Genomic DNA, 23,737 nt, shown 5'->3' on the forward strand with positions numbered 1-23,737 from the left:
AATTATTTTATGATTTGTGTACAATTGTGTTTTTATTTGTTGGAAGTCTCCCAGAGTGGCTGGGGAAAACCCATTCAGAAGGGCAGCATATAAATAAAGTACCGTTGTTGTTGTTGTTTGGTTGTTCCTGAGCTCGGTGAAAGCTTGGCAGGAGCAGCAGTCAGATCAGCTGGAATATTCCCCAGAGCCATTGGAAGCCCACTGGATCCATCCTGCCATCTCGGACAGGGAGACTGCTTGGCAGCAAAGCGGGTGGTCAACCAGCAGAATCCCTCATCCATCCCAGTTGCCCAATGCCAGGAATACACACTCTAGATATCCCCCCCCGCAACTGGACACTTAGCCTGTAGAGAGAAAGAGAATTTTGATAAACCACAGCTGCCCCCCTTCCCCAACCTTTAATTCTGCCCTGATGTTGCCCTAGGTGTCCAGGTGGAAACAAGTAGGTGAGGCCCCTGGGGTTCAGATAAGGCCTGTGAGGGGACATACATCTTTTATCTATTCCCTCAAATAAAAGATTCTTGACTACGTTCCCAACTATGCCCACCCAGGTATTTCCTGCAGCATCAGGATAGATTGAAGAGTTAATATTCTTATTTTAATCTTTCTGAGCTTCCCAGATGAATATATGTTATCATGTGGCTGCAGAAATGAACTTAATAAAAATAATTGAAATCAACACAGAAATACAAGATTGTACCCCTTAAATTCCCTGTCTTGTTTTCTTTTTCTCTTCTTCCTCCATATCTGCTTGACTCAAAGACATCCTTATTAGAAACTTGAATGATGGTTGGGTTTTATATTCAAAGGCCTTCTATTTATTTTCTCTTGACCTACGCACCTGGATGGATTCCCAAAGAAAGTGTGAGAGGGAAGGCGCCAAGCTCATTTCTATGCAAACAAAGGAAGAACAGGTGAGCATCAAAGCCGAGTATAGAAAAGACAGGGGGTCTCCTTGAGTCAAAGGTTTCTTATCATTACTATCCATTTAAGAAGGTCCTATCCACCTCTATGCAGCCAAGACAGCAACTCCATCAGTCAAGTCAAGGGGTGGGTGGGGCAGGGAGCAGCTGCTACCATCTAGAACTCAATGAGGTTTCTTAGAGATGCTGAACTCTAATAGCCTGAAGCTGGCAGTCAGGAATGAGGTCTTGAAGGAAGAGGAGTAGATACTCGAGGGGAATCCTTGAATTTCCTGTAGATTCTTCCTCTGCTCTTTGAGATGTACTGAGTGCTTAGAAAAAAAGTTTCCCTCACCACCCTAACCCTCTGGCAGGAGAGTATCATGGAGATGACTCTAGAGGGGCTTGCAAGGTATATCTCCCAGCCCTTAGCCCAGGCAGAGGGGCTACTGGGTGCTGCAAGGCACAGACATGTGTGAGATCCCATTATCCCATTATCCCATCAAGCATACCACAACTGGACTGATTCCAGTGTCTCTGGAACCAACCATCAAACATGGATGCAGAAATTGGAGTATTTGACACACAGGTCACTGTCCTGCTAGGTGGTTCCAAGACCAACTGTTCTCTGGCACAGTCATTTACAGTATCTGGAAATTATAACTCTGTGTCATGACTGGAAGACATATGTAGCCAGTCTCGGTGAGGGTAGGTGAAGTTCCCCTTCACTACAATATTTCCTCTTTGGGATGCTTCCTTGATTCCATCATCAGCATCATCCATCATCAGCATCATCATAATTTGGATCAGGGGCACAGTAGCACATTCTCAGTATTCGGCGTATGGGAACCAAGGTGTTTGAGTACCAAAGCGTTCGAGAACGAAAGTACCACTGTATAGCTTTGATCACTGCTTCCCACAAAAAACGTGTATTGGACCTTCAATGGTGGCACCTGCTCCTTTATGCCTGTTGAATGTCGGTTAAGGGTTGCAGTCTCCCAGAGGAAGGGACATTGTCTAGAAAGACTTTGAGAGAACTGCCTTGCTCCTCATTCCTACTGAAATTTTTCTGGTTTTTCTTTCTCCCCACCCCCACCCTAGTTATTTATAAACGAGGAAGTAAAACTCCGTAAAATGGTTTTTTGGATTGGATTATTTAAAAACACGCAAAGGACATGGACATGGCTGTCAGGTTCGAAGCCTGCAAGCACGTAAGTTTTTGCAGCAAGATTTCTTAATGGCATGTGCTCCAAAAAGTTGCAGATTATGTTTACATAATTAATTATTTCCCTCTCGAAATATATTTTGCCATGCAATTTTCTCTACTACCAAAGATCTACATATGTACTCCACATCATTGCCCAGATGAGCAGCTGCTGCTTCTCATTAGGTTGGAGAGGCAGGAAGGCTACTCTTCCTGCTTCTCCAACCTAGTGAATGGTTTGTTCTGATTAGCTCAGCTTCAAAAGGATTTGCAGGAACCTAAAGCTGAGCAACACTGTCTTTAGGGAAATATTTATACAGTGGTACCTCTGGATGCAAATGGGATCCGTTCCAGAGCCCCGTTCGCATCCTGAAGTGAACTCAACCCGCATCTGTGCGTGCGTGGGTCACGATTTGCCACTTCCGCGAATGCGTGTGATGTCATTTTGAGCGTCTGCACATGCGCGAGCGGTGAAACCCGGAAGTAACGCACCACAACCCGAAAATGCTTAACCCGAAGCTGCTTCAGCCCAAGGTATGACTGTACAGTTATCTGCTAAACAATCTGAATAACCAGCAATCTCTAACCTAAAATAATAGCAGCAGATGAGGCATGTTTGTGAGAGAGGGTATTCCTTGTGCCTCACTTGGACAGAATCACAGACACATAGAAATTTAGAGTTGGATGACACCCCAAGGGTCATCTAGTCCAACCTCCTGCAAAGCAGGAATAACAACTGAAAAATCCCTGGTTTATCCCTTATAGTTTGGGGTGCTGTCAGCTGGCAGTTTAAGACAGTTCATGGTTCCCTTTAAGTATCTAACAACTCTTTTCAGCTTGTGTTGATGCATTGATAAGGTCAGAGAAGGTCTCACTCATCCACAGCTTGGTAGTAGAACAGAGAACTGGAATGGCATTTATTACCAAGGCTGCATTAACAGAGGGCTGCTTTCAATTTTGCAAGGTCTCCTGGAACAAAATCCAATGACATTCATCTTCATTGATGCACCCAGTACCAACCACTAATCCTTTTTGTCAAAGGTATTGAGTAAACTTTACAAACGGACAGTGGGGTTGTATAATACTAGCTGGGAACTTAAACCCTGTATGCCAGTGGTTCCCAGTTAGCTAAGTACTGCAGACCCCTTGTTTTTCAAAATGTACCTTTGAACATTTTGATAACTCTGTGGCAGTTATTTGTTATGTGAATGACACCATGGAGCCCCTGGGTGGGTGGTCCATGGAGAACCAATTGGGAACCACTACTGTATGTGATCTTAGACTTGATCAAGGGTCAGATTTCACCCAAACATCTCATGGGAGTAAAAAAACACTTACCACACCATTATTAGTAATATCAATTTAATAGATTCATGGGGAGCTAAAAATGAGGCAGTTACAGAAAAGATTTATCACAGAATTTTAGTGCTGTGTAGTGGAACTTGACTCAGTATACAATGGACACTGGAGAATGCAAGGCTTTACTAGAAGTGACGATATCTTTATCAAGTATGGATAATTGATAAGAATAAACTTAGAACCATCATGTTAGATTGAGATAAGATATATATGTGAGAGATATCATATCATTTTCATCAATTCTGAGGAGGATGTGGGTGCATATGGAGAGGAGAGAGGGACAGTTCTGTTGCAGAAATGGAAATGCTGGCAATAGCAGAAGTTTTGCATTGGATACTGCCCAAAATTGTTAAACAAATTGACTGAAAGTTCCTGTGTGCACCAAAGAGCCTTCTACAGTGGTACCTCGGGTTAGGTATTTAACCTGAAACTGTTCTTAACCTGAAGCACCACTTTAGCTAATGGGGCCTCCAGCTGCTGCTGTGTCACCGCTGCACAATTTCTGTTCTCATCCGGAAGCAAAGTTCTTAACCCGAGGTAATATTTCTGGGTTAGCGGAGTCTGTAACCTGAAGCATATGTAACCTGAAGTGTATGTAACCCGAGGTACCACCCTCACTTTTTTTGCAACTTCCTATGAGAAATCACTTCATATGAAAAGAAAAGAGACAGTTTTGACCCACAGTTGTTGTTGTTGTACATGGTTAGAATTCTAAAATCTGGGAAGAAAAATCCACTCCTGTTGTGGGTTGTAGTGGTTGGGAGTTACTCGTGCGTAATCCTGCTCCGTTTGAGCATCGGATTGCCTGGTTAAACCCTCCGGACTGCACAGCCCATCTCAGCGTGGCTGCCCTTAGTCACTCGTAGAATCTGTCTGTGGGCGTTTCTTAAAGCGTTGCCAACATAAGAGTTGTTTGACGCCCAATCGTCTCCGCCTCTCACTGCGCGGGAGTCTCCTGCGCAGGGTGGGCGTGGGCAGCGGGGTGCTTGGGCTCTCCTCGCTAACTTCCAACGAAGAGTCCTGGAGCCCCTGCACCTCCCTGTCCCGTTGCTCTCCTGGATCCCTGGTGTTACACTCATTCTCGTCCCCTTCTTCCCGGCTAAGTCTCCCTCTATCGCTTGGACCTTCCCCTGCAGAATCAGAGACCCTCTCCTTCTCCCGTGCCTCTGATGGCAGTTCCCTGACATGGGTGGATGTTAAGAGAGAAAGAGCTGGACATCTTTTTAATGGTAGAAGGCACAGGGAGTTCTTGAGGAAGTAGACATCCAATCCTGATTGATCAGTGCTGGTCTTTCTTTTTCTTTTCAGGTACTGGAATTACTATGAGCCAAATAGACAACCAGGCCATGACTGTGCTGCTATGTCCTTTGATTGCTACTATGACAGATGCTGGATGGCATTACAATGTGAGCGACGCATGCAGTATATTTGTAAGAAGGTGCCTGATGATGCTTGGCTCTAAGAAGACACTTTAAGATGAATGAAGCTGTATCCTATGATTTCTACACAAAAGCAAAACCAAGAGATCACCGCATCCCACAGTTTTAATGCACAATCCACAATCTGCCATCTAGGTTATGGGACTGTCTGGCATCACCCCTCACAATCACCTTGAATAGAACTTATTCTGCAAGCTCAGACGTAGATGGCTACAAAAATAGAGAATGGAAGGGTCCAATCATATCCTGTTTTCTGTTTAATGTATTTATTTGCAATGCATAGCAATATTTGTTTCCTTTTTCTTTCTTTCTTTTTTTAAACTTTTATTTTGCTTTAAACAGGTACATATAAATATAGACAACCAAAATTACAAAGGAAAATTCCTTAACAGTAATGAAAAAAAACTTTAAAAACTACAAAAAACATATCAAAGTACATGACACAGAACATAAGTAACTATGGAAAAGATAAAAGAAAAGAAAAAAGAAAAAGAGGGGAAAAAGAAAAAAAAGGAAGATGAGCCAAAGCAGGAAGGCTCATCTATTGTACACTTCCGTCAAGCTCACAACAGATCATTATTCTTATCAATTAACTCTATCCGCATTCCAAAGGAATCCCTCATCTTGGTATCAGGGAACATTTCTCTATGCGGCATCATTCTAAACATAGCCAGATCTTTCTTGCTGAGCCCTTGTCCCCTAAATAATTATTTAAACATTCCCATTCTTCTTTCACCATCTTTTTAGGTTTATTTCTTATTGTATCTGTCAGCTTTGTGAGCTCCAAGTACTCACACAATTTGACTACCCATTCCTCTTTAGTGGGTATATTTTTATCTTTCCAGTGTTTTGCCACTATAACCCTTGCTGCTGACGTTGCATACATAAATAGCCTAGTTTTGTTTTGGGGAATATTATCTGAAACCATTCCTAGTAAAAATTCTTCAGGTTTCTTGCTAAATGTAGTTTTTATCAATCTCTTTATCTCTTCATAAATCATGTTCCAAAATCTTTGTATCTCTAGACAGGACCACCACATATGGTAGTGTCAGGGCTGCCTCAGGTCTCAGCTCACAAAAGACCAACGCCAAGTTCTTCTTATATACAAGGATGTTTATTGCAGTTCATAGTTGGTTCCAGCACCGAGGCGTGCAGCCCCCACGTCTGTTAGCCTTAGACCATTGAAGTCCCCTCTGAATCAGTCCCTCCCCTGCACCAGTTTAAGAGGCTTACGCTGCTCCACCTCTTTCTCTCCTTCCTTTTCTGCAGGGTCTTTCTGCCCGCTGGGGTTCCGCTCCTCCTGGATTCCCCTGACGCTGAATCCCCAGACTGCTCTTCCCCCCTCCTGCGGGCTTTGGGACCTGGCTCCTCCTCCGGGCTCCCTGTACTTCCGCGCGCCTCCACATTTGAATTTGGCGCGCGCGCCCAACCTCTAACTTTCCTTTTGACAGTTATACTACTCCCTTCACTGCCCTCCTCCCCTTCCGGGATGATGGCTTGCTCTGACCCCTCCTCTTTCTCTGCTGCCGGAGCTGTTTCCCCTGGCACACTGGAACCTCCCCCCCCCCTTCGCTGCGCTCTGGTGGGGAAACTGGTCCTGATTCCCAGCTGCCGCTTTGGGGTCCCCTGCTGGCCCCCCGCTCCTGACACTCTCCCCCTGGGGCTCCCCTTGCCCTGACCACGGGCGCCCCCTTCTGGGAATCCTCTGATTCACTGGAGAGACTCATAGAATCCCCTGCGTCATTGCCATCCTCTTCCTCGCTGTCCTGGGATTCCTCTCCATCGCTCTCCATTTCCTGCCTTCCCTGTGCCTCTGTCCCTGTACCCCTGACAGGTAGTATGTTCCTATCTGTTCCTTACATCGCCAGCGCTTGTTATTGTTTGATTTATTTATTTTTGCAAGTTTTACAGGGGTCAGGTACCACCTATAGTACATTTTCATAAGATTTTCCCTTATAAGGAAACAAGCCGTGAATTTTATATTTTTAGTCCATAATTCGTTCCAAATATTGGGTTTGATCATATGTCCCAGGTCCCTCTCCCATTTTACTGTAATTTCTTTGATATCTTTCTCCTTTCTTTGCCAATTCAAAAGTAGTTTGTACATTTTAGAAAGTATCTTTTGATTATTATATAAAATATCCTTCTCCAGATAGGATATTTTTTTGTCAAATCCTTTGGTTCTTTTATCCTTTTCAAGGGCGGCTTTTAGTTGATATACTGCAGCCAGGTTATTCCCTTCTGTTTCAATTTGCTTAGGCCCTTTAATTTCGGATCACTACTTGTTTCCTCTACTAAATCCTTATATGTTAGCCAATCGCTGTTCATATTTATCCTGTGAATCGACATAGATTCCATTGGTGACAGCCACAATGGTGTTTTGGTTACTACTGATTTTTTACTCCTCTCCCATACTTCATATAATGCCCTTCTCACAATATGATTCAAAAATCCTTTGTGGGATTTAACCTTCTCATAGCCTATGTAGCCATGCCACCCATACACAATATCCCATCCCTCCAGATCTAGGACTTCCGTGTTTTTAATTAATATCCATTCCTTCATCCATGTCCAGCACGCTGCCTCAAAGTACAGTTTAAGGTCAGGGACCGTGAAGCCTCCTTTTTCCTTCAACTCTGTTAGTAGCTTAAATTTTATGTGTGGTTTTTTCCCTTGCCAAATAAACTTGGCAAGGTCTTTCTGCCAATCCTTAAAACACTTTACGCCTCTAATTATAGGTATTGTTTGGAACATAAAAATCATCTTTGGCAATACCATCATTTTAACTGTGGATATTCTCCCCCACAGGGACAAATTCAATTTTCCCCAAGTCTCTAATTCTTTTTTTATTTCCTTCCACTTCTTCTCATAATTGACCTTATATAAGTTTATATTCTTATTGGTGATCCAAACCCCCAAATAATTTACCTTATTAGCTACCTTTAGACCTGTTGTATTTTCCAGTTCCTCTTGTTCCAATTTACGCAAATTTTTCGTTAATGATTTGGATTTTCCTTTATTCAGTTTGAACCCAGAGACCTTCCCAAATTCTTCCCGTTGTTGCAATATTTGTCTCCTTACTCTGTGTGTTTGATGCCCCATTGCCCCTTCTGATCTCCATGGTTGCTACCTTACAAGGCACCTAAGGACAACCCTGCATGCCAAGCAATGAGAATGGGGGCCACCCAGTGTTTGGTGTCTCTTTCTAGCAGACTAATCACAAATACAACTTTGGTTTTATCACTGGGAAATTCCAGCACCCTTACTCTCATGTAGAGCTAACATTGGGCAACAAACACATTGAACTGCTCTCGATTTCTTCAGCACTTGGCAGGAGGCAAAACTGGGGTCCACACCAATGCGGGCATTCATTCAAGTTAACTCTTTATTCAAGAAGCCAAAACAGTGCATGCTTAGTGATCCCAGCACAGTTTCCGGCTCATGTGACCAGCATGACTAAGCTGCTTCTGACGAACCAGAGCAGCGCACGGAAACACCGTTTACCTTCACGCCGGAGTGGTACCTATTTATCTACTTGCACTTTGACGTGCTTTCGAACTGCTAGGTCGGCAGGAGCAGGGACCGACCGACGGGAGCTCACCCCGTCGCAAATCCCCCTACTCTTTCCTTTTGGGTTTTATTCATAACAATTAGGCTTTCCCACTTTACTGCTATACAGGTTCCCTTACTGACAAGCGAAGAAAGGACAGATACTGGGGGGGGGGGGAGAGAATCCCTGAGGGAGGGGGGAGAAGCAGTGTGCAGCAGGAAGTTGATCCCTGTACACAGTGAGGCACAGCGTGAAGGAATGCAGCTGGCAAGCTTGGACAGTGAGATGATGGAAGGGGAGGAGGGAAGGGGAGGAGGGAATAGGAGAAGTGGAATCTCCCTGTACTTGTCAATTCAATTGTTGTTGTTTAGTCGTTTAGTCGTGTCCAACTCTTTGTGACCCCATGGACCAGAGCAAGCCAAGCACTCCTGTCTTCCACTGCCTCCTGCAGTTTGGTCAAACTCATGCTGGTAGCTTTGAGAACACTGTCCAACCATCTCGTCCTCTGTCATCCCCTTCTCCTTGTGCCCTCCATCTTTCCCAACATCATGGTCTTTTCCAGGGAGTCTTCTCTTCTCATGAGGTGGCCAAAGTATTGGAGCCTCAGCTTCAGGATCTGTCCTTTAAGTGAGCACTCAGGGCTGATTTCCTTCAGAACAGAGAGAATAATAGAATCATAGACTCATAGAGTTGGAATAGACCACAAGGGCCATCGAGTCCAACCCCCTGCCAAGCAGGAAACACCATCAGAGCACTCCTGACATATGGTTGTCAAGCCTCTGCTTAAAGACCTCCAAAGAAGGAGACTCCACCACACTCCTTGGCAGCAAATTCCACTGTTGAACAGCTCTTACTCTCTTACTGAAGAGAGGTTTGATCTTCTTGCAGTCCATGGGACTCTCAAGAGTCTCTTCCAGCACCATAGTTCAAAAGCATCAATTCTTCGGCGACCAGCCTTCTTTATGGTCCAGCTCTCACTTCCATACATCACTACTGGGAAAACCATGGCTTTAACTATACAGACCTTTGTTGGCAAGGTGATGTCTCGTTAATTCAATAAGATAGCAGAAAAGCGTGCACTTGGGAGAAAGTAAAAGTGGGGGTTTCCTTGTTGGGGACGGAAGAAGAGGGGCTTAGTTTTGGCAACTGAAACAGATAGTGAGGAATGGAATGCCGGAGCTCTGACCGGAGGGCTTTTGTAATTGATCAATAAATCTGGAATAATCACCTATTGGAAGTCGAGTTGTGTGGGGGAGAGACACGACCCTGACATTTACAAACTTTCCCTCCTTTTTTTGCCCAAGAGTCTCCCCTGAGTCTATTCTTCTTGTTTCCGGTTCTTCCACCGTGTTATTATATTGATCCAATCTGGTTCTAATGGACTTTGATATCTTAGCCATACTTTCCAAAAATTCTCTTCAGCCATAGTTTCAGCGTCTGAGCTCATCTCTCTGGCTGTCCTGCCACCCAACCTTCCATTGTTTTCAGAACAGCCAGTTTCTTCTATCAGTCCTGATTTGGTCCAAAGCCATTCAGTACAGTTTCGCCAATAAACACCAGGGAGATCCAGTAGTTTTCCATGGGAAACGTATTAAAACCACTTGTCCACTTTTCCAAAATGTCTCAGAGTGGGGTACAAAGTCAGGATACTTGCAATACTTTTTCCTTAAAGTCTCAGTTGTGTTTGTTGAGCCAACTTCAAGCTTCTTTGTTCTTTTATTCCCTCCAGCAGAAAGTCTTATAATCCTCAGCAGAGCTCTTCATATATCTTAATTCAAATCTCTTCTGCTTAGTTCCTCAACAGAAGTACCAAGTTAGATTCCAATTTATAATCCAATAGTCATAATATCCTATTGAGTAGATTTCAGTTGCTAAAAACTTTCCTTTCCACAATATTAAGCGTAAGGTTTGAAATGATGGTGTTAGGGCTCCCTGATGCTCCCACGAGTCTGGCACCACCTTCCCATTTAGGTTTCTCAACAGAGCATCGTAGCCACTTTTAAAATCCCCTGATATTGACAATCAGTGAAGAATGGGTTTTGGCGGCTCATCAGCAGACATTTGCCTGTGAGTTTTAGTAAAATACTTTTTCCGACTTGCAACTTTCCCCCATGTAACATTAGAATTCAATCTAATTAACTTCAATTTAATTATATTTCTTTCTTCAAACAAAACTGTAGAAGATGCAGAATTCTTCTTACCCTTTTATTTTAGCTTGAATATTTTTAGTTGAGAATAGCCTGCTGATGGTAGGCAGCTTGAGGCTTCATCCCACAGAGTTGTGGTGCAGCTGAGAGTGCTCTCAACTGCCTCCCCCCCCCACTTGCCCTTTCGCAGCGGTTTTTCCGGGGGTGGCAGTAGATTGGCGCTCCGACAGACTGTTCGACACACCACACACCCTAGTGGTGCTTTTTAGGGGGGCACAACTTGCCTTAGCACGCTCCCCTCTAATATCTGTGAGGCTCGAGTCTGTCTGGAGATCAGACTCGTGTTTCCTGTTCCATTGGCAGGAAACCAGAAGTGCTTTCATGCCATTCATGGTGGCAGGGGTGCCAACTTGAATAAAATATTGGGGGTGGAGCAGGTAAGCTCCACCCTGCATAACTGATCACAAGACAGTGCACACACATCATTTGAATGGCAATGCCCATCAAATATTTGGCAGCTCCCCTCAAATATTTTATTGGGTGGGGGCCAAGGGACCTCTGCCCCTAGGAATTGGCTCCTATGCAAAGTGGCTGTCAACTGAGTTAAGTAACCTATTAGATTCTGCTGTTCTGAATCACACCTTTACAACGTGTGGATAGCTTGGTCTATGCTGAGGACTAGCACCCTAGGAGCCATGTCGGGGACCTCTCCTGCTACGTCTTGCATGATTGATGGCTGGAAGTGTTTGTGGTTGCTTCAATCTGTCCTGCATACCCAGCCAAGGAGAATAAAGAACTGATATCTTAATTGTTTATTGAGAAAATGATATAATCTTGATAGTATGTTTAGTTGGAATCTCCTTTCTTGTAACTTGAAGCCATGGATTTGGACTTCCGGGTGCTGCATGAATGGTGCAGGGAGCGTGAGCCTCATCATTCCAACAGGCCCAATCTTCGCAAGAGGGTTAGGAGAAGCACTAAGGTGACGTGCACCCCTTAAAAAACCTAAAGGAATTTATTTGGGCTTCTCAGGGTCCTGCAACCTGAAATGCAAGGTCTCTCTCACTCCTCAGCTGCTTTGAAAGGAGCGGGGGGGGGGGAGAGATCTGTTGGAAAAACACCCGGGAAGGCTGCCACCTTCCCAAGACACCGGGGTGTCTCTCCGATGGTCACTCTCTGGCTGTGAATCTCCCTCAGTCCAGAGAGACCGGTGATAAATGACCCCTCCCTCCTGAGAGGAGCACAGTCGTCTTCTGGCATTTCATTGCAGAAGAAAGAGTCAATCAGTAGCTCTAAACTGCTTTATTTTACAGTCTATTTACAAAGAATCCACCAGCATGTCTGTGGTCTCTCAGCAGCAGTACAGAACAGCATCACACACAGAAGTGAAACTAAACTCCCAACAGTGCTGAGACTTCCTATCTCACGCTCTCAGACACTCACATGATATAAACAACATAGTGCTACGTACTGGAGCAGGACGGGTGGATAAAAATCGTAACAAGATCAAGTCGCCGGGTAAATGCTCCAATGCAACCCAGTGAAGAAAAACCTCAAGCTCCAGCCGACAGCGGTTACTTCTCCAAAAACTGCAAAGCTGAAGAAATTCTTTGGATTATTATTTGAAGTAATTTGTATTGATCTGGCAATCTGATGGGATGTTAAAAATGTTAAAACTTTGAAGCCGGTGAACTTTTGAAGTGCTTTTGCCTGCTGCACAGCCTAGCAGAGTATAGCAGAGCATTGCAACATTTCTTAGGCAACACTGGAGATTACCCAGGCAGGACAACGATCAGGAACAAAGCTGACGACTAGTAACTTGATTCTTGGAGTTTATTGCCATATTTTTTGCTCTATAAGACTACTTTTCCCTTCCTAAAATGTAATGGGAAATGTGTGTGTGTTTTATGGAGCGATTGCAGACTGTGCAGCTATCACAGAAGCCAGAACAGCAAGAGGTATTGCTGCTTTCACTGTGCAGCTATCCCTCTTGCTTTTCTGGCTTCTGAGATTCAGAATATTTTTTTTCTTGTTTTCCTTCTCCAAAAACTAGGTGCGTCTTGTAGTCTGGTGCGCTTATAAAGCGAAAAATACGGTATATACAGCAGTAAACATACAAGCTATATGCAAGTTACTATATACAACATGACTTCTTCACTCAGCAACTCCTCAGCACTAACGACACCACACTAACACTTACTCCTCAACAACCGGTGTCATAGGTCATGCTGCCTATATGAGGGACCCCAGCCAATCACTGAGCTGTTGCTGGGTCCTCTTATCTCTGTTGGAAATTCCATTCCACCTTTTGCTGCAGATATGTGGGATTGTTACATGTTTACATTCCAGCACAGATTGCTGGCGTGAGCGGAACTTCTGCTCTGTATTGCTTTTGTTTTTCAGTTTCTCTCCACGAAGATGGCAAGGAGAGATGCCATATTTTCTTTGTCCTGATTTATGTATAATAAATGCATAGTTTAGTATGTGTCCACGCCTCAAGCCTCTTCTGTTGCACAGTTTACACTGCTGAGTAATGTGTGCTGAAGCCTGCAAGCTTGAGTCACTGATGAACGTCGGGGGTGCAGAGGTCAATGGATGCAAAGCTGAGAGAGGGGATGCTCTAGCTGGGGCCGAGCCAGGTGGCTTTGCAATCCCCCAATTCCGACAATCTCTAGGCAGATTCCTTTTGTGCTCCCAGGCTGCTGTGGAGACACTAATTGCCAAACTGCATGTAGACTATGAATTCCAACAAAAAAGGAAGTCCATCCCATCCGTGGATTATTCTGTTTTGCATGGGAATATTAATATAACACTATAAGGTCAGTTTCTTGCAGTGGCGTGAAGACAAAACCACTTCTTTGTATTATTTGGGCATGGGTAAACCTCTTGAGGATCTGAGACTCCAGGTAAGCTTTGGGAGTTGAAACATGTAAGGACTTTTTTGTTCTCGTGAACCACTGGATGAGAATTCTTTGCTCCCTGTTCACTGGTAAAATGGTAAGTTCTGGAAAGTCAACTTATGAAAGGGAGCAGTAGGAAAACAGCACCTTGGTGATAACAGGAAACCTCCCTAAAATGTGAAGGTTTCAGAGTTTTGTCTCAGAGTGGCCTGTTGGTTTTTTGTTTGTTTGTTATTTTGTTTTGGTAAACAGCCAGGACATCTTAAGAAAGACTGTAGCTTGCTCCAAGACAGAAAATGGTGGACAGGTCGTGTCTCAAGAACAGCAAAAGTGTGTGTGGTGCAGTCTGAGGAAGCTTCACGGGAGGAAGGAGAAAGGCCAAGTGAACAATATATAACGGCACCTCCCACTCCCCGGAATCAAACTTCAACAGAAAATGATTCATCAGAATGGGCTTCTGTGAGAATAGCATGAATTGACCTGTGTCAATCTAGATGGTCTCAGGTGCAATTCAGTGAGGAATTTAAAATTAATAACATATGAGTAGTTGGGTTACAGGACACAGGGGCTGATATTTCCTCAATATTCAAGGGGTTATTAAAGAGTTGATTGTAACTCCCTATGGGGTCCAAGTGGTAAAAACCAGTCTAGCCCAGGTGAATTGTGAATACAAAGATTTTAAAGGGTCCTTAGCAGTTATAGTACATGAAAATGATATCTTTACACCTTGCCTTGTTGTCTTTGTCCATGGAGTTTTCTTGGCAGGGATACTGGAGTGGCTTGCCGGTTCCTCCTCCAGGTGGATCACGTTTGGTCAAAACTCTCCACTATGACCTGTTCATCTTGGGTGCCCTGCTCGGCATAGTTCATAGCTTCTCTGAGTTATCCAAGCCCCTTTGCCACGGCAAGGCAGTGATCCATGAAGGGGTATCAACAAGCTCAGATATGCAGATGACACAACCTTGATGGCAGAAAGTGAGGAAGAATTAAAGAACCTTTTATTGAGGGTGAAAGAGGAGAGTGCAAAATATGGTCTGAAGCTCAACATAAAAAACCTCAAAGATCATGGCCACTGGTCCCATCACCTCCTGGCAAATAGAAGAGGAAAAAATGGAGACAGTGAGAGATTTTACTTTCTTGGGCTCCATGATCACTGCAGATGGTGTCAGCAGCCACAAAATTAAAAGACGCCTGCTACTTGGGATAAAAGCAATGACAAACCTAGACAGCATCTTAAAAAGCAGAGACATCACCTTGCCAACAAAGGTCCGTATAGTAAAAGCTATGGTTTTCCCAGTAGTGATGTATGGAAGTGAGAGCTGGACCATAAAGAAGGCTGATCGCCGAAGAATTGATGCTTTTGAATTCTGGTGCTGGAGGAGACTCTTGAGAGTCCCATGGACTGCAAGAAGATCAAACCTATCCATTCTGAAGGAAATCAACCCTGAGTGCTCACTGGAAGGACAGATCCTGAAGTTGAGGCTCCAATACTTTGGCCACCGCATGAGAAGAGAAGACTCCCTAGAAAAGACCCTGATGTTGGGAAAGATGGAGGGCACAAGGAGAAGGGGACAACAGAGGATGAGATGGTTGGATAGCGTTCTCAAAGCTACAAACATGAGTCTGACCAAACTGTGGGAGGCAGTGGAAGACAGAAGTGCCTGGCATGCTCTAGTCCAGGGGGTCACGAAGAGTCGGACACGACTAAATGACTAAACAACAACAAGAACACACCTTGCCTTATAGGCAAGGACCTCACTTTTAAACAGCATTTAGCTCAGCAGCAAAATCAGATGTTGCCTGACCTTAAAATGTAAACTTTCAGTGAATCGTCTAACCTTTTTATACCTACCGTCCAATAATTCATCTTTCTTTTTTTTAAAAAAAATAATTTTTATTAACCGACCAAGCAAATCAAATCAAATCAAATCAAATCAAATCAAATCAAATCACATCACATAAATTCCAAATTACAAAGCCAAATTTTAATTTTTTGTTGGGGGTACCCATATTTCAAGTTCCAAAGGGGATCCAATCATCTTCTTGCTACTGCGTTAATGTCCACAGATCTGTCCAAATAATGTTCATAATTCTACCCAGTCCTCTCTTGCTGTTTCCCACATCTCATCTTGTTATTTTCATATATTTTTCCTTTCTCTTTGTGACCTCTTCTGATAATCTCCATAAGCAGGTAAAAAACACATTGTAATCCTGCGTGAATTTTTCCGTTGGTCCAAGAGCCATATCGAGATGGTTTCCATATATCAGTTCCATAAACAAAAGCACTCTTTCCATCATTAATCTTCACAAATCTGTCGCCTTCTTTTAGTCCTCTGAGTAGGTTTGCCTGCAGTATAAAAACAATCCATTCCTCCTCTCGGTCGTAATTCTTTCGACAGAACTTGCCAAAATGGCAACACTATTTTTTACTGCATCATCCAAAAGCTCTTATACTTTCCTCGATCTCCTTAGAACATGCTTTTGGTTAGAATTCATTTCCACACAGCCTTAAATCATCCAGCTTAGGTCATATAAGCAATGTTTCTGACTTGGGGGGGGGGGTTATTGGTTAATCACATAGAAGAAAGAAAAAAAGTCCCCCCCCTATCCAGTCCCACTGCTGAAATACTGAGCCTTGATGTGTCTTCTCATGATATATTCCTGTTGATCTGATCCGTCCTTCTTTCATAGAGGTCCCTTCAATTAGCAGTCTTTACTCCCCATTCTTCACTTGAAATATGTGCATTTGCTTCTTCCTAATTGTTTATTTTCAAGTTGCTGCAGCTAGTGGCGTGATCAGAGACAGCGTCCAGGAGAGCCGAAATCCACACAAGGGCATTCTGCCTAGTGCCCTCACCCCCTCGAGTCCGGGGGTGATTTATGGGCACAGCAGGCAAGGGCAGTCCCCCCCCCATTCCCTTGGGGGGGGGGCAGGGAGGCTGCATACTCCCATAACAGCCTCTTAATTACCTCGTGTGGGTCGGAGAGATGTTATTGTCAGCCATCTTCCAATGCGCCCCTAGTGGCCCCCCAATAATTCATCTTTCTTGATGGTAAAATTTCCTTACTGACCACCAGCACCAGTGCTGCAGTAACTCAATTTTTAGTGCAAGTAGAAAAGAGGGTATTTTTAAAAAATAAATAAATATGTACTTAAATTTATCTTTTTATTTCTACTCTATGCATGTTTATGATTTTTTTAACTTTATGATGTTAAATGTGAAAACAATAAAATATATTGAAATTACTTTTAACTGGTGATTAATGAAATCCCTGAGGCTGATGCTGCGAGACAAAATAAATGTAGACCAAACATGTTGAAATTTAACTGCTTCTGTTATTTTTCTTTGTGCTTTAACTTTGCAAATGAAGATTTACACTAATGCACTTTGCCATATTTCCTGGTATAAGTGTTGAGATAGGAAGCTTTCCAATACTACTAGCAGAGTTTATGAAGAGTAAGGATTCTTCTGGGGATATGCTTTGAAGGTAAAGTATGTACCCGGCCTAAATAAAAAAATAAAACTAATAACTTTTGAAAAAATAAATAATATAACAAATCTGAAACCAAAATTTTCCTGGGTTTATGCTTTATGTGGAATGCTGATTGGATATGATCAGCATCCAATCGGAAATGGTATAGCATAAATGGGAGGAGTTCTGGAATGCCTGACATCACAAGGGAGGTGATTCTTAGCCAGCGGGAGGATGAAACAACCTTAAGAAGAAATTAGAGAAAAGATTGTTCCATGGCAACACCAAGGTATCCAAATGGAAAGAGGTCTGATGGGTGAAACACTTTCCTTACAAGCTATGATATTTGCAGGGTCTCATTCCAGGGCCGAAAGGTCACCAAGAGGGAAAATGATAGGGAGCTTTTATAAACTACAGATGGTCTTTCTCTTTTAAATACTAAAACTCAGGGCCATCCAATGAAACTGAGTGGTGGAACATTTGAGGGCTGTGTACAGGTGCTGTATTACCAGTTGTATTACTGTATTACTGGGTGTTTGGCCAATAGCAACCACCAGGCAAGCAAGAGGTTCTTTGGATTCCACTGAACGGAGACTCTTAGGTAGAGAAAAACTTCAATTAATTGGTAAACATTAGCAAAGAAATTGATCGGCAACGTAGAATAGAATCTAATATAAAGCCAACAGTGACTGGAATAAACTATAAAGGTAGCAATATAACCAATAATCAAAAGATCTTAGGCAACAATAGTCATAATACAGATAGCATAGGTTCAGTTCTTCATGTCTCCCCAGCCAATGGAGATCTGGAAGGATTATCTGGGACACTTCAGACTGGCAGACGGTCGTTCTCTTCACATTCTGGAATGGAGCATAGAACAATGTATCAAGATCTCCCTGTCTCCTTCAGCTGCTGGCCTTTATATAGTTCATAGTGTAGGTCTCATGCCAAGCTGGCAACAGATGTAATTCATGACGTAATTCCATTCCCATCCTTTGATCTAACCTGGGAGTCGACACATGTGGGCATGAGTCTTAATGTGCATTCTTTCTTTATCTCTGCAGTTTGGTCAAAGTAAGGTTACTTTCCTTGTTCCCAGACAACTGCTTCCTCCATCCATCCCTCATGCAGTCAGGTGTTTGATAGCTGGCCAAGCCATGAAGTTGCTCTAACTTCTTCTCAAACAGCCAGGTTCCTTATATTAAACCTCCAGCTACGTTGCAAGCCAGGAGCAGCACATTCTGTTTTATTCCATGGCAATACATGTGCCCACACTGATTCATGGGCCCAGTTTATCAAACCAGATCCAGATCATGATCCAGAAAATACAAGTCTTTGGAAAACCCATTTGCTAGCTCATAAGGCTTCAAAACAGAATTAGACAACAGCCTTCTTCTTCTTTTCTTTAAGCTGCAGCATCAGATGTCAGGCTAGGTCTTTGCAAAAAGAAAATAAAGTGGCACACTTGGGGAGCCTGGGTAACAGCTTCCCTCTGTTTCTTTTCCAGGTCCAGCTCATGGTCTCCAAAGTCTTGCTAGACTCAATTGGATTTACATGCATCCAACTGAGACCAGATCTAGGACTCCATCTTTTCTGATGATCAGGAGGTAGTTATATAATTAAATGTATATACCTTCCTTAAAGGGTGAGGAACATGTGGCCCTCCAGATGTTACTGGTCTCCAACTCCTGACATCCCCAATCATTGACAATGATGCCTGTGATGGAGGGAGTTGGCACCCAGGAACATCTGAAGACCTCATAGATTCCACACGATCTATGAAATGTTGAACATCTGAGGAAGCCACTTTCAGCCTAAGGGCTGGTATCTTAATGAAAACAGCTCCAGTTGTGTTGCAAAAGGGAAAACACAAAATTGAAAGGTATTTGGACTTTTAGCCATGGTAATTTGGCACAGTAAGTAATCCTGACATAAGCAGATAGCCTATAAATAAACACCAATAAATGTTGCAAAGCAAGATATTTATTTTTAGCACACACCAGTAACTGAGATTTCAGTAGCAATATTAGCAGAACCAAAAACACTCCAAATGAGCTTATCATCTGATCTAGTGTACCGATCAACCCATTTCTTCCCCAAAGAAGATTGCCCCAAATTTGATTTACACTATAAAATAAATATAGAGTGAACATATGGATCAAACCCATAACTGTTGTTTGCAAATGCTTACTGAACTTCTAGAAACTAGATGTCCAGGAGTTTAGAAAGAAATAGAGTGCAAAATGAGAATGTGCTATATTACCTAAAACGTTTTTTTTAAATTCCTTGGAATCCATATGGAATATATTTTTGATTTAAAACTGAGATTGATCCAGTAAAAGGAAAAGAGAGATATGTTTCAAATATGTATTTATGGGAAAGGATTTAATACTACTACTAAACTAATAGACGCCAAAGTGTAATGTTGGAAATGCTTCATTGAGACCCATTTTTCGCTTGAAGTTGTGCATTTCAGCTTTGTACCAATGAAATCCTTGACATTTGTAGATGTGCATCTACTTTAAAATTTATGTTCCTGTAATAGGGAGATTAAGTGCAGGACAACAGAAGCAAATATTGTGAGCTTTGATGCTTGACAAGAGACTTATACTCTGAGTTTGGAAGGTTAAACACCCACCATCCAACCAATATGTTCATAGTCTTATACTCCATGTTATAATAGCTTGTTGTTTCACAGACAAAACTGAGAGGATGGGGAAGCTAACGCCTGCAAAGCGTGCAGCATCCAGAAGACATCTAGCGCTCAGAAGGCGTAAAGCAAGAGCAAAAGAAACTGTTGGTCTGTATACAGCACAGTCATATGGGATGAGGTTTCTCATAAAGTAGAGGAAGGCATGGGAAAGGGAAGTTGATGGAGAGACAGGCAGGGAGTGGAGCCAGTCATGTTGTGCTAGGGAGGAGTGCAGAGAGTAGCACACACAGCTCTTTGGGTGCCAGAGATCCACTAATCCCCATAGAAACCCCAGGATTCAGCACACTCTTTGCTGCTGGCTGTGGTGTTCCTTTACTCTGTGCAGCCGGAATGTCTCCAACATTAGGCAGAATGAGGCAGTTGCTTCAGGTAGCAGGTGCTGGGGTGGGTAAGATGGGTAGACCACACAAGCTGCACTGCACCTTCTCAGTTAGTCTGCTGTCCCATCAGCAGCATTGAAATATCAGCCAAGGGCCTGGCAAGTCTAGCTTCTGTATGTGGAATTATGTGTATGGAGGGAGCATCTTGTCATTTGTTTGGGGAGCAGAAAGTCATTTAGTATCAAAGGCTACTGTCTTCTGATCCAGAAATTGGTCAGAAACATTTCCTCAAGCAGAAAGCCATCTCGCTTTGCCATCTCCACCTGCTTATCCTCCCAAGTGCCCACCCCCTGAACAATTGACTATCTCTGGCTGATGGCTGCCACAGCATATGGAAACCCTTTTTCCTTGAGTGGCAATGTTGGCTCCTGATGGCTAAAGTAGAATTTTGTTTCTTTAAGCATCTGGTTTTCAGGACTTGGTTACCTTCTTCCAATCTCCAACGGGTGAAAGATTTATCATACTTGAGATTTGCATCCTTATTGCCATGACACTGCTGATTTACATTCTGTGTAAGTACATGATTGGCGTACATTGATACTACTGTCTTGTGCTTTGCTTCCATGCCAAAAGCATTTCCAAAAAGAGATGGCAGGTTCCACTTTCCATTTACCCTCTTCAACTCTCTTTGAATTTAGGGAGTGAGTTACAGCTGTCACCCAGTGAGAGCAATTACACTGTTTTGTTCTCCCTGAATAAGTGAGTTCCAGCACTTGCAACAGAAGCACAGGCTAACACAAGTCCCTGGAACACCCTGGGTAATTCCCTTTCCCAGTTGCCATTCTCTGCTCCTTACCCAACTAATCCTCATTTGCTGTGGGAGAGTCCCCATTCCTGGCCCTCGCCACCCTGCCCTCTGCTAGGGCTCCAGTCCCTTGAAGGAAAGTGAGTCTTCATAACAATGAGCGTAGTTAATTAAAAATAATATTTATTGCAAAACAAACAGAGTTCACCAGAGCAGCAAGCACAGCCATCCGTCCATAAATCAAAGATGTCCCTTCTAAGGTGGATGTTTCGGTGAGACCAGAAACAGTTGACCTTCCTTTTGTGAAGTATTCTGTCTTGAACACTCCCCATATGCCTAGACCTTGGGCTGAGGGGGGTCACCTCTCGTCCCTTCCTTGTTGTCTGAGAGATTACTTCCGTGATCTTTCCCACTTTCTAAGCTGCTTTCATTTCTAGCCCCTACATTTTGTCCATCACTAGCATGCTGGCAAGCTGCTGACTGGCTTCCTGGAACTCTGCTATCAGTTGGCATTCCTACGGGCAGCGGAGGTGGCTCCCGGCTATAATCATCTTGTCTTGTAATTAACCTTCTCTCATCCTGGCTCCTTCCTTCATTGGGAGCTAGCTGCAAACTTCTCTTGGGGGATGACTCATTCATGACACCTGCCCTCTGCTGCAGCTCCAGTCCCATGAAGGAAAGTGCTTGGGGAAAACAGACTGCAGAGGAGAAGGCCATGGCCAAAGTGGGTGGGTCCAGAGCCTACCTAAATATCAAGATATATGCAGGACCTTTTTCAGCCAAAATTCATCAGTTCTAGGCCCTCTCAGGTGGGCTCCGTTGCCAATCTAAGGGAACAAGGGAGGCATTCATGCTGAGTTCCAGTGTCTCTTTTTTTTTTAGAAAAATAGCACTGGATAGATGAACAAATGGCCTATATTCATAGCTAATTCATATTTAAAGGGCACTCAAAGTAAGCAAAGCTCAGGGGGAGGGAACCAAATGATCTAAGAATTTGCATACAGCAGGGCATGAGGCAGCCTGGCAAATGCAAGTCCACAGGACAAAGAGGACAGGTGTATCTGAACACCCCAAAATCTAAAGCTCTCAAAGGAAGGCCAGCCATCTGATGACAGAAGGAACAGGCTAAATGAAAACAGGACTTCAGGCTACCAGGGCAGCCGCAGTCAAGGAATGGGAACCCACAAAAGAAGAGCTGAGGCCAGAAAATATTAATAGAATTCGTATTCATGTTTTTGTTGGTTTGATTTTTTTATTCATCCTTCTCCCTAAGATCCACGTTAGAAGTCAGTAATTCAAATCAATATTAAAAGCAGTTTGAAACCAAGTATCCCCTCTTCTAGCTCATCAGAGTAGTGGGCTAGAACGCAATTTCTTCATTTCTTTTCTACCTACCTCCTTCTTAGATCAGAAGGAACTGAAAAACAGAGAGGAGCTTCAGGAGGCAATGACCATGATTCGAACCTTTGTTGTTGGAATGGAACCATTCTATGTGGACAAGGATGGTAAGCATTTTATATGCACGTCCTCACTTTTCCTAGGACATGTTTAGTTTAAACAAATTTCAATTCCTTTAGTTCACTTTGGGATTCATATTGTGTGAGTAATACACATACTCAATGAAACTCATCACCCAATATAGTTTATCACTGTTTCATTGCTCAGCAGGAAGAAAAGCAGACAGTTGTGATTTTCACATCCCCCTACTAGAAATGTTGTCCTCTCCCATCACACTGTACTTTACAATGTTTGTGCTAGTGCAAGATTTAGCACTAGCACAAGGGAACTTTGCCCCCACTTCTCCCTGCATGCCATCACCCAAACTGCTCTCCAGGGTAGGGGAAAACGTCAGAACAGATTAGAGGGAAAGGGGCTGAAGATTGCATTGCACAAGGAGAAATTCCTGAGCTTACAGAACGCCCTCTTTAGAACTATGTGGAATGCAACCCAATATTCATCAGAAAAAGAGTTTGGGTGCCTGTATTTTCTTAGATTTCAGAAAGCATAATTGAAAACCGTAAAGTAATCTTTGCATATTTGGCTTTACTGTGTGACTCAGTGGGGAATTGGTTTGTAACCTGTGATTCCCAGCAGAAAAGGAGGACATAGGAAGGGAACATTAGAGATACTTCATGAGCCACTTTTAATATGAGAATAGGATAGCGGATTGCATGGGTCTTTGGTCTGATCCAGCTGCAGGGGTCTTCTGAGGCTTTCCATTGGTGATCTCAGCCACAGAGAATCAAGTCTGTCCTCATATTCATAAGAACCCGATCCTGGAGCTCTGCTTCTTGTTTTAGGATAGAGAGTTTTAAAATGTTTGGACGTGGTTTCTTAATATCTGCAGATTGTTATTTCAGATACTACTCCCTTGAACTGTTTCAAATCTTTTAGATTTCCAAATACTTGCTGTGGCTCAAAACATATCAGAGGAAATGCGGTATTATTCCAAGAAAAATGAAGAACTGCAAAAAGAAATTGGTAAGCTACCCTACAATGCTGAAGAATTGTAGTGCAGTGGGAACCTGCCCTGATTCTGCCCCAGCTGAAAGCCCCTCCTCTAGCTGAATACTCTTAGAGCCAGAGCAGAGTGCTGCTCTCCTTTGCATGGGGCCACCCTAGGGAAACATCAAAGATATTCAGTTCAGCTCTCCTGAACTTTTGAATTGATTTAGCCTCTATGGTTAGGAAAGAAAAGACTTTGTCATTCTTTGCTGTAACAGAGACAATCAAAACAGGTCAGCTAAAAGACCTATTGTCAGTGCTGCCCAAGGTCCCAGCTCATAAAGGACCAACGCCAGTTCGTAGTTATATACAAAAGTCTTTATTGAAGTTCATTTCCACTTTGACAGCCGTAGCGTGCAGCTCTACGTCTGAAACTCTAGACCGCCGAAGCTCCGTCTGAATCTCCTCCCCCCATACAC

At 43.3% G+C, this 23,737-nt stretch overlaps 2 protein-coding genes across 9 annotated transcripts in view; both read left to right on the forward strand.

Moving 5' to 3' along the window:
* LOC308594312 (CD209 antigen-like protein A) overlaps positions 1-23,737 on the forward strand; it is a 156,834-nt gene that overhangs the window by 128,242 nt on the left and 4,855 nt on the right. The window contains exon 6 of the mRNA XM_081207366.1: positions 23,208-23,294. Within this exon, the coding sequence (XP_081063492.1) occupies positions 23,208-23,294 (87 nt within the window). The remainder of the gene's footprint in view (positions 1-23,207; positions 23,295-23,737) is intronic.
* Positions 1-23,737, forward strand: part of LOC308594281 (uncharacterized protein) — a 115,718-nt gene that overhangs the window by 12,819 nt on the left and 79,162 nt on the right. For 3 of the 8 annotated variants that reach the window (XM_081207261.1, XM_081207275.1, XM_081207252.1), the window contains exon 1: positions 17,156-17,264. The exons of 1 other annotated variant lie outside the window; for it this stretch is intronic. The gene's annotated coding sequence lies outside the window, so the exon portion shown is untranslated. 4 more of the 8 variants (XM_081207245.1, XM_081207250.1, XM_081207251.1 and 1 more) reach the window with 3 other exon arrangements.

Source organism: Podarcis bocagei (genome assembly GCF_964188305.1).
Source record: "Podarcis bocagei genome assembly, chromosome: 9".
NCBI classification, from domain to species: Eukaryota; Metazoa; Chordata; class Lepidosauria; order Squamata; family Lacertidae; genus Podarcis; species Podarcis bocagei.